The sequence below is a fragment of the Cyanistes caeruleus genome, chromosome 3 (genome assembly GCF_971803275.1).
Source record: "Cyanistes caeruleus chromosome 3, bCyaCae1.hap1.1, whole genome shotgun sequence".
Classification (NCBI taxonomy): domain Eukaryota; kingdom Metazoa; phylum Chordata; class Aves; order Passeriformes; family Paridae; genus Cyanistes; species Cyanistes caeruleus.
In genome coordinates this window covers 96,692,943-96,706,998 of record NC_141703.1, presented here as the reverse complement: position 1 = coordinate 96,706,998, position 14,056 = coordinate 96,692,943, and the positions used below count along the sequence as shown (strand labels likewise).

Here is a 14,056-nt window from a genome sequence, read left to right as displayed (position 1 = left end):
ATCTTGGCAATTGAGTCACTGAAAGCAATCTCTCCTTCCATCCCAGAAAAGAAACTGAGCATGGCAAAAGGTCATTCAGAGCATGTTTTAGAAAGGGACTGTGGGTATTAACAGTCAGGTTTACAGTTTCATTACTGGAGTCACTGAACTGCTTAGATGAACCATAGGAGTAAAAGCCTCAGCAGCCAGAGAAAAATAAAATTTATTCTTATTCTGCAGTTCTTAATGAAGTCTTGCTCATCTAATAATTCATTTCTAAACTGCAGGTGAAGATGCATTTGATAACTCTCCCCCCTCACTCCCACCACCACCACCACCTGCTCGGCACAGCATGATTGAGCACACAAAACCTGCTGGCTCAGGGAGCCGACCCTCTTCAGGACACGAACTGTTCCTTCATTCTGGTAGGAATACAAAGGAAACAGCATATTTTATTTTATTTTCCTTTACTTCAGAAGCTTACCTGTTCAGTGATAAAGTTGTCACCAGGCCTCAGATCTCATTATATAAAATATTAAAAAATCAAATTTTTAAATGGTGGAGGTGAAGCTACTCAGAAGATAGAAAGACTTTGCCTTTCATTATCACAAAGTAATAAAATGAGGTCAATATTTCTATACCAGGCTAGAAATTTTGTAAATCTTAGTTTTCTCTTGTAAACAGACTGATATTAGTCTGTATATTTTTTTCAATTCCATTGTTTTCAATAGTAAAATATAATTCATGGGGGTTATTTTCAAGTTGAAACTTTGAAAGAAGTTATAAAAGAAAAGAACATTATGCTTTTACTTTCTTACAAATTTTTTTTTTTTACAAATTTACTGTTGTAAAATTTTGCTACAAAACTATATTGTTAACACAGTTGCTAGGTCCTGGGGTTCATAATCTTTTTGCTAAGTCAGGTTTTCACCTATCTTTACCTGTAAATCACTGTGATACATTCAGGCTGGTATTTTGCTTATAAAAGGTATGAAAACTGTGCTTACAAATCATGATTTTTTTGTCTTCGAATTGAAAAGAGTTTGATTTTCAGGTTAATGAAGTTGAATGTGTTTGCTGATTATGATACAGATTACAGCAGGATTTTTGTGTGTCATAGTGCCCATCTGTGAAGTGGGGTTTTTTTGTTTTTTGTATTTTTAATTTGTGGAAGCTTTCAAAGGATGTTGGTGTCTTAAGTTTACATTTTCTGTGAATATTTTCAGGGATGATATGCCCTGAGGTGGGGTTAGATGTTGTCTACCCCCTGTCTGTTTTTCTTAGAAGCTCTGTGGAGAGGGATAAAATGAAATGTTTTGGTGATAGTTTCACAGGAAGGCCAGAATGTGGATGACAAGCAGTCACGTGCAGCTGCATGATGGCCTGACACATTCTCTGGTGTTTGGGTGACCTGTGTGAGTGGAACTCTCTGTGGGGTGAAAGGGAGCTACTTTAGGTTGAAGTGAGGTGACCTTTGATGGAATGTTTTTATTATGTGTGTTTTGCTATCAGTCAAGGCCTGACATTGAGTAATTTGCCAAGGCTTTGTGTATTTTATAATGCAAATTCAGCTGGGTGTGTTACTTTCTCATCTAAGTTGCTGAATGCATACAGGTGCACTTCAGACTTACTGCTTTACAGAATTTAAAGGTTGATGTTCATAAATACAGTGTAGTTTATCTTCTACATGTCAAAATAAAAACAATGCAACCTTCAGCAGTCTAATCTGAATGGGTGCCTCAGTTGTATAATCTGATGCAGAAACACCCACTGCACCATTTAGTTCTGATGGTAATGGACAGGAAAAACAGGAGCCCTCACAGACAAATGCACATAAGCTCCATCTGCCTATGCCCAGTTCCCAGAAACATGATGCAGAGTTTTAAATGTTTAAGTGTAACTTCCAAATAATCTGAGAAAGTCACTGATAGTGTTAAAAACATTTATTAGCTTTAAAATAAATATCTGGAATATGTATCTACAGCCACGTATTGTTCTTCGTATTTGCATAAGGAATACAGTGGTACAGCAGCAGTTCTCATTAATCTTAGCAGTGTATTGCATCTACTTAGGCATGCATGGTTGTGTGAATTGGTCTTTTTTTATTCATATGGTATTTCTAAAGCCATATTACTCACTTTGCATCTTGTCACATAATCTGTTGTAGAAGATTTATGATGAGGTTTTGATGATTGGTTTCCATACAAGTCTTGAGGGTGATTTCTCAGCTATCCATCAGAGCCTGTCAGATTAGAATAATAATCTCATCATCAACACCAGCAAAAAGTTGCACTCACATACAAAACAAACACTCTGCAAGCTCTGAGTCTAGAGCAGAAGCCAGATCCAGGATGATGTTGCACTTGCTCAGCAGCATCTTTAGTAGCCAAAGAAAATAGAAGAGGAGGGAGCAATATACCAGAATTGTTTATTTCTCTCATTTTTTAAATTCTGTCCCTGTAATATTTACCCATAGCTGGGACTGTATGAATAGGAAATGAGCCCTGCAGTCTTTGTGCACTGCAAAGCACAGAAGTGTAATGAAGCTCTAACCAAACTGAATAGATGGGATGTTTCTAATTGTACTGCTTTAGGTACTGCAACCTTTTCTCTATGCTTTTCCAGACACAATCCCAGCAGTGTCAGAGTTGGGTGGTTGAAAAATACCTCATGGATGTAGAGACCACAGTCAGTGCAGGACAGACCACCTTTAAGCTGTGCTCCTGTGTTTGTTACTTCAAATCATACTTACGTGTGTACTATGAATGCCAACGTTGGAGGTTTATGTCCAGGGACACCTGGTTATTTTGCATGGTGGGAGGCTATTTTAATCCAACCTTCTATGCTTCAGCCCTCCCTCAAACAGTAATTCTGATTATTCTAAGACACCTTTTTTATTCTGTTATCACAGATCCCCATTTCGACCCAATAACTGGTCATGTTCCTTTGCCGCCTGCTCGGAGAGCACCTGGAGAAAATGTCAAAACAAATAGGACATCTCAAGACTACGATCAACTTCCTCCATCTTCAGGTAAGGCACCAAACTGTTCTTGTAGAAAATTGCAATTGTATGTAGAAAATAACTTGAATCCATAAAGTCCAATGAGTTTTTTGTCATTCTGGGCAACAAATGGCAATGGTAATATTGCTTTACAAAAGTGTGAAATCATCAAAGGATAACAGAGATTTAAGTTCTGCAGTCAAGACAGAAATGGCTACTTGCTGTGTGTAGGTGTATCTACTATTATGGCATCCATTTTACTAGCTGCCAAACTGAATGCTTATGTGAGTCATAGCATTCCTTATTTTTTGGGAAAGGAAGAGAAGAGATTTTCCTGACAACTTTCAAAGTGTTCTTTCAAGGTCATAAGGGGTCAGAAGTACTGAAAAGAGCACAAGCATCTGATTTCCATCTTTGTTTCATTTCTCCTAAACAAAAAAAATAGTAGCTTAACTCTCTAAAGTATTATTATTTCCTGTCTTTTTTGCTAATGTGTTTGTCTGAATTTCTAAGAATCTTTTAAGAGGTTTCTTAATAAAACAACAAGAATCAAAACCACTTAAAATTTGGTCTTCCTTTTCAATGGAACAGGTACAGTAGAAACAGTACCTCTGCCAAAGAAATTTTGGTTATGGTTTTCAGGCAACAATAATAGTACATTTAAAGGAAATCTACTAAGTGAATAAAAATGATAACAGTATTACCTGTATTTCAAAGTACCTTCACCAGTTTTTAGACAAATTTTCCTTTCTTTAGATGTGCATGGTACATAGGGAAGGGGGAGGATTGGCCCAACCATGTTATTTTGCTGTATGAAGAAACCACACAAAGAAAAAGCCAAGTGATGTTTGGTACTATTAATCATTCTCCAGATAGATAAAGTTGTGTGTAAAGACTTCTTATGCATAAAGGAAAGTATTTCTTTTTCCTCTAATCTTTCAGTTGTAATAATCACCATTGTTCAATTGCAGCATTCCCAAGTGGGAAAAAAGTATATATTTTTTTAGTGGTAATTACATTCTCCTTCTCAGAAATACAGAGTTTCATGATGCTGGGGTATAGGGAATAAAAGAGTATATTTTTCAAACTTAAATGATGGGAAATTTCTGTAGCTGTCTTCAGGCTTACTTATTTTATTAATGAATAGCATAACTGTGAATTAGTGTGATGCCTTTAGTAAATACTGTCCCTGTTGGGAGAGCATCTTTACAAATATAAGTGTTTCTCTTTTTGTTTCCAGTTGTTAGAAGAAAAGAGTTTATAGCACGTGCTTTGTGTGGCATTGTGAGGGGTCTATTTGTCCTAAAGTGTCATTTATTCAGGGTGTTTTGAGTTCTGTTATAATGTAAATTATGACAGTGATGTAACTACTTTTAAAGCTGTGGAGTTTTCCTGCAATTCTTGCACTTCTGCGGTCGAACAATTTTTAATTTTCCTAAATTATTTCAAGATACTTGTTAGTGAAGAACTTGGAGCTTTCTGGTGCTACTTGATACTTTTTGATTTGTGTTTCCCACAGCCATCTTCTAAAACACTCACGTGTCAGCTTTTGCTATAAATATCATTCTAAATCAGCATGATATGCAGCAAGATATTCCATTTAATTTCAATTAGATGAAAACTATGTGATAGATCATGTCATTCTCTTAATTGGAAAGTTGTTTTTACAGTGGCAGTAATTCCAAAGGATGGAACTGATGAGCTGCAGGATGAACTGGTTCACCTTCATCTATGATTTAAAAAGACAATGTAGGGAGCATAACTGTATTCCGAACTTTGGTTTTGCATTTACTCTGAACTAATCAGCTCACTTAAGAAATTCTTCTTTTCAGTGCTTTTGTAAGGTGATTCTTTGAACTAGCTTAAAAAGAAATGGAGTTCACTCTAAAATCTAATTATAATTTAGCCACTGGGTTCCTAGAGAAGCATGGGCAGTGCTTTAAGTTCTCTGCTTCACTTTCACTGTTTTTAAGATTGCTGTCATTATGTTTAACTGAATCCTTAACATCTACCAAATAATTTATTCTAATTCAGGTATCCACTGTTGAACACTTCAGAAATAGTACTCAGCCATGCAACCCAGTCCCCCAAAGGCATGGTTTCTCAAACTTCTTATGTACCACTGTTTAAAATTATTACAAAAAGAGCAGGAAAAGGAGATAGGGCTTTTGGGTGCTGTGGATGAGAGACTGGACATGAACTACCAGTATGTGCTCAGAGCCCAGAAAGCCAAACATGTCCTGGGCTGCATCCAGAGCAGTCTGGCCAGCAAGGGCAAAGGAGGGAATTTGGCACCACCTGGAGAAATGCATCCAGCATAAGAAAGACATGGACCTGCTGGAGTGAGTCCAGAGAAGACCACCAAGGTGATTAGAGGGTTGGGGCATCTCTCCTGTGAGGAAAGCCTGAGACAATTTGGATTGTTCAGCCTGGAGAAGGGAAGGTTTTGGGGTGACCTAATTGTGGCCTTCCAGTACATGAAGGCAGCCTCAACAAGGCAGGAGAGGGACTTTTTACAAGAGCAGTGACAGGACAAGGCAGAACTGAAAGAGATTAGATGAGGTATCAGGAAGAAGTTCTTTACTGTGAGGATAGTGAGGCCCTGGGACAGGTTGTCCAGAGGAGCTGTGGGTGCCTCATCCCTGGAAAGGGTGCCTCATCCCCCATGGCAGGGGCATTGGAATTAAATTAACTTCAAGGTCCTTTCCAACCTAACCAATTCTATTAATCTATGATATTGCTAATAATTAGGAAATTTTACCTAAGCACAGCAAATAATACGAGGGAAAGGAGGAAGAAAATTAAGCCTCTAATAGATGTCTCTCTATTTTGCTGAACTTAGCTATTATGTAAGATATAGATTCAAATGATTGGTTAACTTTATTTGCCTGCTGCCTATTCATTCACTCATTTGGCCTTATGAAAATGCTTACAAATTTGGATTCCCTTTATGAAAACATTATTCCAGGGTATATTTCAGTTAACACTAGAGGAAATAATGTAATCCACACTATTACAAAATGCAAAGATTGTGCCTAACAACTTGATGGAGGGTCCTTCCCTCGCCTTCTCCTTGCTCTCGGAGTTCCTCAGAGCACGTGTCCCCTGGGTGTGCTTTGTTTCTGCACCCCAGTTAGGTGAGGTGTAGCTGCTTGCCACTGCTCCACAGAGGGCCTTGCACAGCTGGCCTTTGTCACCTGCTTCCCTGATGCTCCTCAGGCAGTCAGTGAAAAGCAAAGGAATCCAGGAGAAGCAGTGAGGGAAGAGAAGAAGGGCATTTCACAGCAGAGAGGAACAGACAGTTGGCATCGATACAAATAGCCTCTCCCACTGTGCCATAGAGCTCTCACCACTTTTGCCATGCTTTTTAAACACTTATTAAAGGAGCCTGTGTCTCCCTTTGCATTAACCCCTTACCTAAGGGTTCAGTCTAGTGCTGATTTACAGAAATGTGAGTGGTGGAGGAAGCTGCTTGTGGTAGAAACTGTTAATTGAATTTCACAGTTAGAAAATCTATTTGAATTTTTGGTTAGACATCTGTGGTGGCTGAAACATCAGAGGATGGAGGTAGGGAAGGAAAGTCCTGCTTAATACCTCTATCTTAGTGTCCAGATGGACATGCAGCTTAGGCTTAGTACCTTTAAGCTCAGGATCCAATATGATACCCAGCTTTAGCTGAAATTTTACATGGATGTGAAGATACTGAAAGAGATGTCAGCGTTTAAAAAATAATGGGAATTGAGAGAGAGGCTGAAGATCTCAGAGTATCTTTGCTATAGAGAGATGCCACTGTAGTGAGGAAAGAAATGCTTATGCTTCAAATCTGCTAACAGAATTTAAAATGACCTTTCTAAATGATGTGATTGCTTAATAAAGTTTGTTTGAAAGCTTCAGCAAAGGTTTTAAACAAGAAATAACTTCAGTTTTAAGCCTGTATTAGACTGAGTCAAGCAAAAATATCCTCATGTAACACAAGCACAGGGAAGGATCGGATTTATTAGTAAGGAATTTCTTCTGTACTTCAAGCCCAGGGGAAAATGTAGTTTGTAAATGAATTTCGTTTCGTACTGTATAGAAATGAAGCCCATAATGGAATGTACATATTAAAACAGTTTGAATATTTGTGAAAGAAAAATGTTCAGTTTTAAATGATGTGCCATTAACCTAAAGATAAAGAATATTATTCTTTTATAGTCTTGAGTTTCCTAAAATAAGTGAGAAATCTGAACTTACTTTATTCAGTTTTTAGTGATTACCTGAATTTCCTGAGCTACAGTTAATTTCTCAGAGAAGTGTTTCATGGGTCTTCCACACCTTCCTAGCAGGTTTGGATTTGCTTCAGAAAGTTTGGCATTTACATCACTCTTTTTATCTTCAGAGAGAAAAAAAATCAAAACAAATATGAAGTAGCCCTTAGTACCTGTACGTCTTAGCCTCTTACTATAAATCTTTAATCAAATTTCTTTCATCCATTTGTTCCATGAATATCACCATCTTGCTAAAGGTACTATTAACTCTAAATTAAGAAGTGGAATTAAATTGTATAGCAACACACATCCAAATTGATGTTAAAACTGACTTGAAAGAAAAATACACCTGCATTAGACAAGCTCTTGTTTGAACTGCTTTCATTTATGTGAAGTGTTTAATGCACTTGGTTGATATATAGTTTTCTCTATCCAGTGTTATGATAAGGTTTCAACAAGAATATTGGAAATATAACATTTCTTCTGTGCCTAAAGAACTGTCTCTGAAATACTTAACACTGGAAAATGCCACTGCTATCAGTGTAAGTAAACAGGAAGTATCACAGCCAGAAATTCCATTAATTTATCTATCAAAGTCACTGTTGATAGGACTTGTTAAAACCCTTTTTGAGGGATTAAAGATTTTTTAATTTTTTAAATACTTTGCTCTTGAAAGTGCTTTTTGCACTGTGCCTGCTTGTATTTAAGCTTCTTATTGTGGAATCAGTGAGGATAAAGGCATTTCTTTAAAGTACCAAGTTTACTTGAGCACGAAACTCTTGACTCTGAGAAGATTAGCAAGTTTGCATATTAGCTTTTTTTTCACCAGCAGATCATGATTCTTAGTCACCAGCATTAACTTTGAAGGTAACCTTTCCACAGATGATGAGGAACTGGGAGATGTTTCCAAAGGGGGACTGGAGAGGAAGGAGCATGTTCTGTTCTCACCATGGCAATAATTGGGCTAGAGGTCTTTTTGAGAAACCACTTATTTATGTACTTAGGTTTAGTTGCTGTGCATGAAATGAATAACAATTGAATTAACAGCATCTACAAGATGGACCAATAAGTTCAGGATTTTTCTCCTTCAGTCATATTTGGATTCCTTTTTTATGCAACTTACGGTCCCCAATAAAATTGTGATCAAATTTGTGCTTGGGTTTTGCTTATTTGTTTGTTTTTGTAGGGATATTTTTCTTGGGGTTTTTTTGTTTGTTTGTTTGTTTGTGGGTTTTTTTGTTAGTTTGTTTTGTTGTTTTGGGCTATTTTTTTGTAACTCAGAAGTTCTCAAACTGTGGATTGAGAATGGAGAGCCTTTTATAGTTTGATTGGCTATTTTCACTGTCTTTATTATTCCAGCATACTTTATTTTTCTTCCAGCATTAGATAATCCAGATTGTAAATTGCATGTTCCTATCATATTATTAAAATAGTGTATTGCTGCATTATTTCCATTTTGGATGCTCTTGAGCACTTCTGCTTCTGTCAGAATTTTAAAATTAACTATATTGGTTAACTAAAAAATTTCTTCATGTTCCTTTAGAATTTTGCTTTTCAAACAGCTTCGTGGGATTTGAGCAACATTTGACACAGTCTTAGGCCAATTTATAATGATTTTTATCTCTTTTATTTGAAACAGATGGTTCACAAGCACCAGCCAGGCCCCCTAAACCACTTCCTCGGAGAACTGCACCAGAAATACATCACAGGAAAGCGTACAGCTCTGACAGTTCCATGGAAAATGTGGATGCGAAAATTGCAAAACTTATGGGAGAGGGCTATTCCTTTGAAGAAGTCAAGAGGGCACTTGAAATTGCCCAGAATAATGTTGACGTGGCCCGTAGTATTTTAAGAGAGTTTGTTTGTTTTCCTCCACCAGTCTCCCCACGTCTCAATCTATAGCAGCATCAAGATTTTCTTGGAGCGTATGAATTCTACAGATACACGTGTGGATTGGGGAATGAGAGGAAGAACAGAGTGGAGTATTTTTCTTCCATCCTTAGCAGAAGGATGTTTGTTTCCAGCCATTTATCAAAGGCTCCTGGCTGCTCTGATCAAGACTTATAAATATGCTGAGGCTTATGTATTTTTGCTAGCCATACTTTTTTAAATCAGGGTTGAACTTACAAAGTAATTTAAAAAAAAGTTTACTTCCCTAGAACTTTTAATCTGTGAAATGCTTTTTCTTGTTTACAAGTTGGCAAGTTACAGTTTTCTAGTTTGTGCCTGTACTATGTCCTGTTCATATTCCCTTGTACTTGTGGTCAGTTCTGCTGTAGCATTCCCAACAGTTTCCATGCTGACCACTCCACCAACTAAATCATCACTTTCCAGAAATTCTGTGTTTCTTTTGGTCGTTTTTTTCTTTTACGAGATGCTTTAATTGTTTTTTGCATTTCAGCTCATCGAATGCAAAAAGTATGTGGCCTTCACTACTGATTTTTTTTTTTCTTCTGGGATTCCTTTGCTTTTGAAAGAGGAAGTATCTGAATGTAAAACACATTATTCTGTGAACTGCCTTCTTAAAGGTATTTTGACAGTAATTTTGGGCAGCTTTCTGTTTAACAAGAATTCCATGACCTGTAGTCTCAAGGTCTTTTATATACAGTTTCCATAAAAAACCATCCCAACCAACAAATAAAACACTTCATGCAGCAGTGATACTGAGTTCTCACATGTAAAATCTCCTTCAAATTTGAGTATTTGATTGCAGATGTTCAAAAAAAGCCAAATGCACATGATAATACTGTGTTTTGATTACACACTAATGGCACCATTTCTTCATGACAAGACTAAAAGGAATCTGTTTCAATGATATTAAAGGTATTCAGGTAAATTTCAGTTCTAGATTCAGTAAAGTAGAATGCAGTTAATGTTTTATTTGAGTGATTATCCTGTGGTTCATTGTGGCTTGGATCAGTTTGTATTAACTTGGAAACTTTAAATCTTTGATGCACTGTTAATTCCTAATGCTACTGTAGCAATATTTTTTGCAAAGTTCTTTAATAACCTCCTCCCTCCCCTGCGTACTTTATAATCCTCAAAGATGTGTTTAACACCCAAATTCATTCACTCACTTTCCAGCTGATTAGTTGGAAATATGTTTTTACTTTACTTGGTTAGTGATACTCCAAACTTTGACATTTTATTTTTGAGCCCAAATTGGTGCAAGCCAATTGAAAAATCTTTCTGGTTTTAAAAAAAGAGAAGACAGCTCTATTCTGTGTGCTTTCAAAGTTGAGTCCAAATATTTTCAGAACAATTCTTAAGATTGCTGCTTTCGGTTTTTTGTTTGTTTTTAGGATACTTTGAAATTTTTCTTCTAATACTATTGAAAAAATAAAACCATGTGGTAGTTAGAATATTTTTCTTATTTTGAGATGTGATGAGTGTATGAAAATTTTCAGTGTGCCTGAAAATTCAGTGTGCTGGGTGGTGAAATATATATTCTTTATTCCCTTTCAGCTGTTAGTGTTCTCTTTCACTCTGAGCAAGTGCTAGAATTTGTACCACTTACAGGATCAGATCTCATCAGCTGGTGCATTTGTTGTAAAGATGTTTTTAAAGGCAGCACGTGGCTGAACTGCAGGATTTGAACTGAGAACACCCATTGGAAATTCCTGGGCTATCTCAAAGTCCTGTTGTTCCAACAAAAAATTTATTCTTAAAACTAAAGTATTTCATAGCATCACGAAGCATAGTATGGATACTGTTAATCTGCTTCAGTGATAAAAGATGATCAGGAGAATACAGGGTGTAGGGAAGAGCTGCTGCTCCATTGGGATTTGAGCAAATGCTTCTGAGTTTATGTTCTGGGAAAAGACATTTGCATCTTACTGTAATTGTTCTTTCCTCGAGTACAGCTTAGGAAAAGTTTTGGTGTAAGTTACATTCTGTGCTTTTGGCTTGAGTTAATCTTTTTCCTTTGTTCTGGGAGAAAGTTTTGTGTAGTAGTGAGCCCTCTTGCTCATTTGGTTTGTTTGCAACATCACTGTAGCATTTTAGCTAGCTATGAATTGAAAATGATTCAGGCTATTAAATTATACACTCTGGTTGTACTGGAATTACTGAAATGAGGTTCTAGCATAACTGCCACCATAGCAATGATGACAGTGAAAAAAGAGCACTTTACAAGGATGAACAAACAATCTGCAAACTGAGTTTTGAAATTTTGAATTGTAATGAAGAACTCATTTTCTCTTCTTTTATGCAGCAGCTTAGTATAAATTACATCCTTATATTTCAATTAGAGGCTGGAACTACTGCCTGTTAGATTAAGGTTTTTAAAGTTTTCCTTCTTTCTGCTTGTGACCACCAGTGACACTTTTTTTTATTATGTGATAAAAAAACCAAACTTGATGAGCAATATTCTGAGTGGTAACTTGAAAAGAGTTCCACTAATCTTTAAATGAGTGTCCTAATGACTCTTCTAAACAGGGGAACATGCAGACTATTTCAAACCTGTTTTGGTTAGTAGTTTTAAAGTCAAACAGCAAAAGTGCTTTGCTGTAGTGTTGATGTTTACTCTGCAGGAATTAATAGGCTTAAAAATGAATTAATCTGGCTGCAGTCTAGTTCTCTAAAGACCTAGTTCTCTAAACATATTTTTAACCTTTGAAAGACTTAAGGGTTTGAGCCTGGCAGTGTGTTATGCACTTATATTACTTTAGGGAATACTGACTTGAATGAGGGTACTTGGGTGAACAAAGTTGGTTAAACTCAGAGACATTTGCAGTCTTTAGACCATCCTTGTGTTGTTTTTTCCTCTCCTTTTGGCTGAGTTACTGCATTTTGAGCAAATCAGCTGAATCAGAAGTTAAGCAGAACGAGTGGACATCAGCAGCACAGATCATTTTTCAAAGGCTGTGTGTAGGAAAAAATTAAATCGTGTTAAAGGAAATGAATATAATTAGCCATTTTAATGGCTTGTCTTGAACCTTAAAATGGTAAAATTTGTTAATGTCCAATATCTCAAGAGTGCATCTGGCACAGCTTTTTTATAATGTGAATTAAGGAAGTTTTGTACCAGGATCATTTCTTCTGTTGTATTTCTCTCATTTTCAGCTTGAAGCTTTACTTTGCACTGACAACTCTGACCTGAAAGCATTTAAATTTGTGTCTTAAATCTTGACAAATTTTGAAGCAAATGAACACCGTATTCAAAGCAAATTCAGGTGCTACCTGATGACCTGGAATTTAGGGCTTTTAGGAGTGACTTCTTGAAAAAGGACTTCAGCAGTTTCCATTTTGAAGGATTTTCTTTCAAATAACTATTTTATCTGAAAATGCCTTTTATAAACTTGTCTCATGTGGCAAATTTAGTGATGTGTTCAATTAATTTATATTTTATTCAACATTCTTTTTAAATTTTGGTTATTATGTATGCTCAAGTTCTTTATCTGTTCATGTAAGGTATTTTATAAAATTAATGTTAAGAGAATGTTGGGTTGGTCCGTGATTTTTCAAGACTCTGTCTCTCTGTTGCTGAATATTATCACTTTTCATATGATGCTTTAGCAACATAGCCTGTCCTGTGTAGGGGCCTTAAAAAACATTGTTCTGTAAGCCACAAAAATGAGGCCTTGCTCTAAAATAAGGTGAATCATTGCATTGTGACATGTGTTTTATATCCCCATACATTACCTCATTTCTAAATTTCAGTAGTAAAAGTTAATAAATTGGCAGTAATTTTGGAATGTGCATGTAATAGCTGTATGGCAGAAAGATGCTAACTATTAAATATTTAGAATCCAAAGTGGTAAACACATAGTCCGACTGTATATTAATTATCAGGGTTTTTTCCTCAAGAAAATTACAATAAGCTAGCGCTGATATAAAGCTTAGAAAATCAAAACCCTCTTCTATGCATGGCAATACAACTATTGCTACTTAAACCCCAGCACTGTTCCCTGCAGTTGGATTAGACTTTCAGTGCTGAGATTTTCATGGTATTTTCTTCATTGTGTTAAATCCTTGTCCACCGTGTATGTCACTAGTCACATTGCTAATTAGAGAATTTTCCTGTTTGGGATACTTGTCTTTAGTACTCCAGGTGCCTATTTCTGTCATTGTTACTCTTCATATGTGAAAGTTAGGTGTTACATTATTGTGTTACAATCAAATTTTAGCAGCTGGATGCTCTAGGAATGTTTCAGGAATTTTTGTTTGATAGACCCAGTCATTATTCTGTACAAGATACCCACCTCCATTTATCAGTTTCAGTAAGTTCCCATCAGGAAATTGCTACGTTTAGATTTTAACACTGTGTGTTACTGTGACATCTGAACATTCCATTTGGCCTTAGATGATTTCATGTCTAGCAGTGGAAATTCTTATTCAGAATAAATGCTAATTCCCAAACCTTAATCTTAAATCACAAAATCTTAAATTTGTGAAACTTAATTGCATAAACATCCTGAACATTGTAAATAACTTAGAAGACTCAGAATAATGTGAACTGTGACAAGATTCTTGCTTCGTAGACCTGCCAGAAGTAAAAGCCTAAACCCATTGAATAGTGATCTTCTCACTGTGAAGCTGCTTCCATCTGTCTGGATCTGTGAAGGAATCAGCCAACTACAACATTACTGCTTGGAAAACATGTTTTAATTTTTTATTGCCTTAAGTGCCACAGTAGGCAGCAGGATGGGAGAGGAACAGATATCTAGGCAGAAGGAGATAATTATGTAATAACAATCCAAGCCCCTCTCTCCTGTTGCCATGTAAGATTTAGCTAGTGTGAATTGCCTGGAGATCTAGTGCACATGAAGGGGTGTTTGTTATGGTTTTTCCAGTCTTCAGTTACTGTGTTCTTCTCCAGGGAAGTGTC

The 14,056-nt window shown here is 36.5% G+C and overlaps 1 protein-coding gene across 3 annotated transcripts in view; it reads left to right on the top strand.

The window, feature by feature from the left end:
* The window catches only part of CBLB (Cbl proto-oncogene B), a 126,640-nt gene extending 113,650 nt beyond the window's left edge, over positions 1–12,990 (top strand). For all 3 annotated transcript variants that reach the window (XM_086883214.1, XM_086883213.1, XM_086883215.1), the window contains 3 exons: positions 267–404; positions 2,891–3,010; positions 8,867–12,990. In XM_086883214.1, the coding sequence (XP_086739340.1) occupies positions 267–404; positions 2,891–3,010; positions 8,867–9,129 (521 nt within the window). In that variant the 3' untranslated portion in view covers positions 9,130–12,990. The remainder of the gene's footprint in view (positions 1–266; positions 405–2,890; positions 3,011–8,866) is intronic.
* The last annotated feature ends 1,066 nt before the right edge of the window (positions 12,991–14,056 follow it).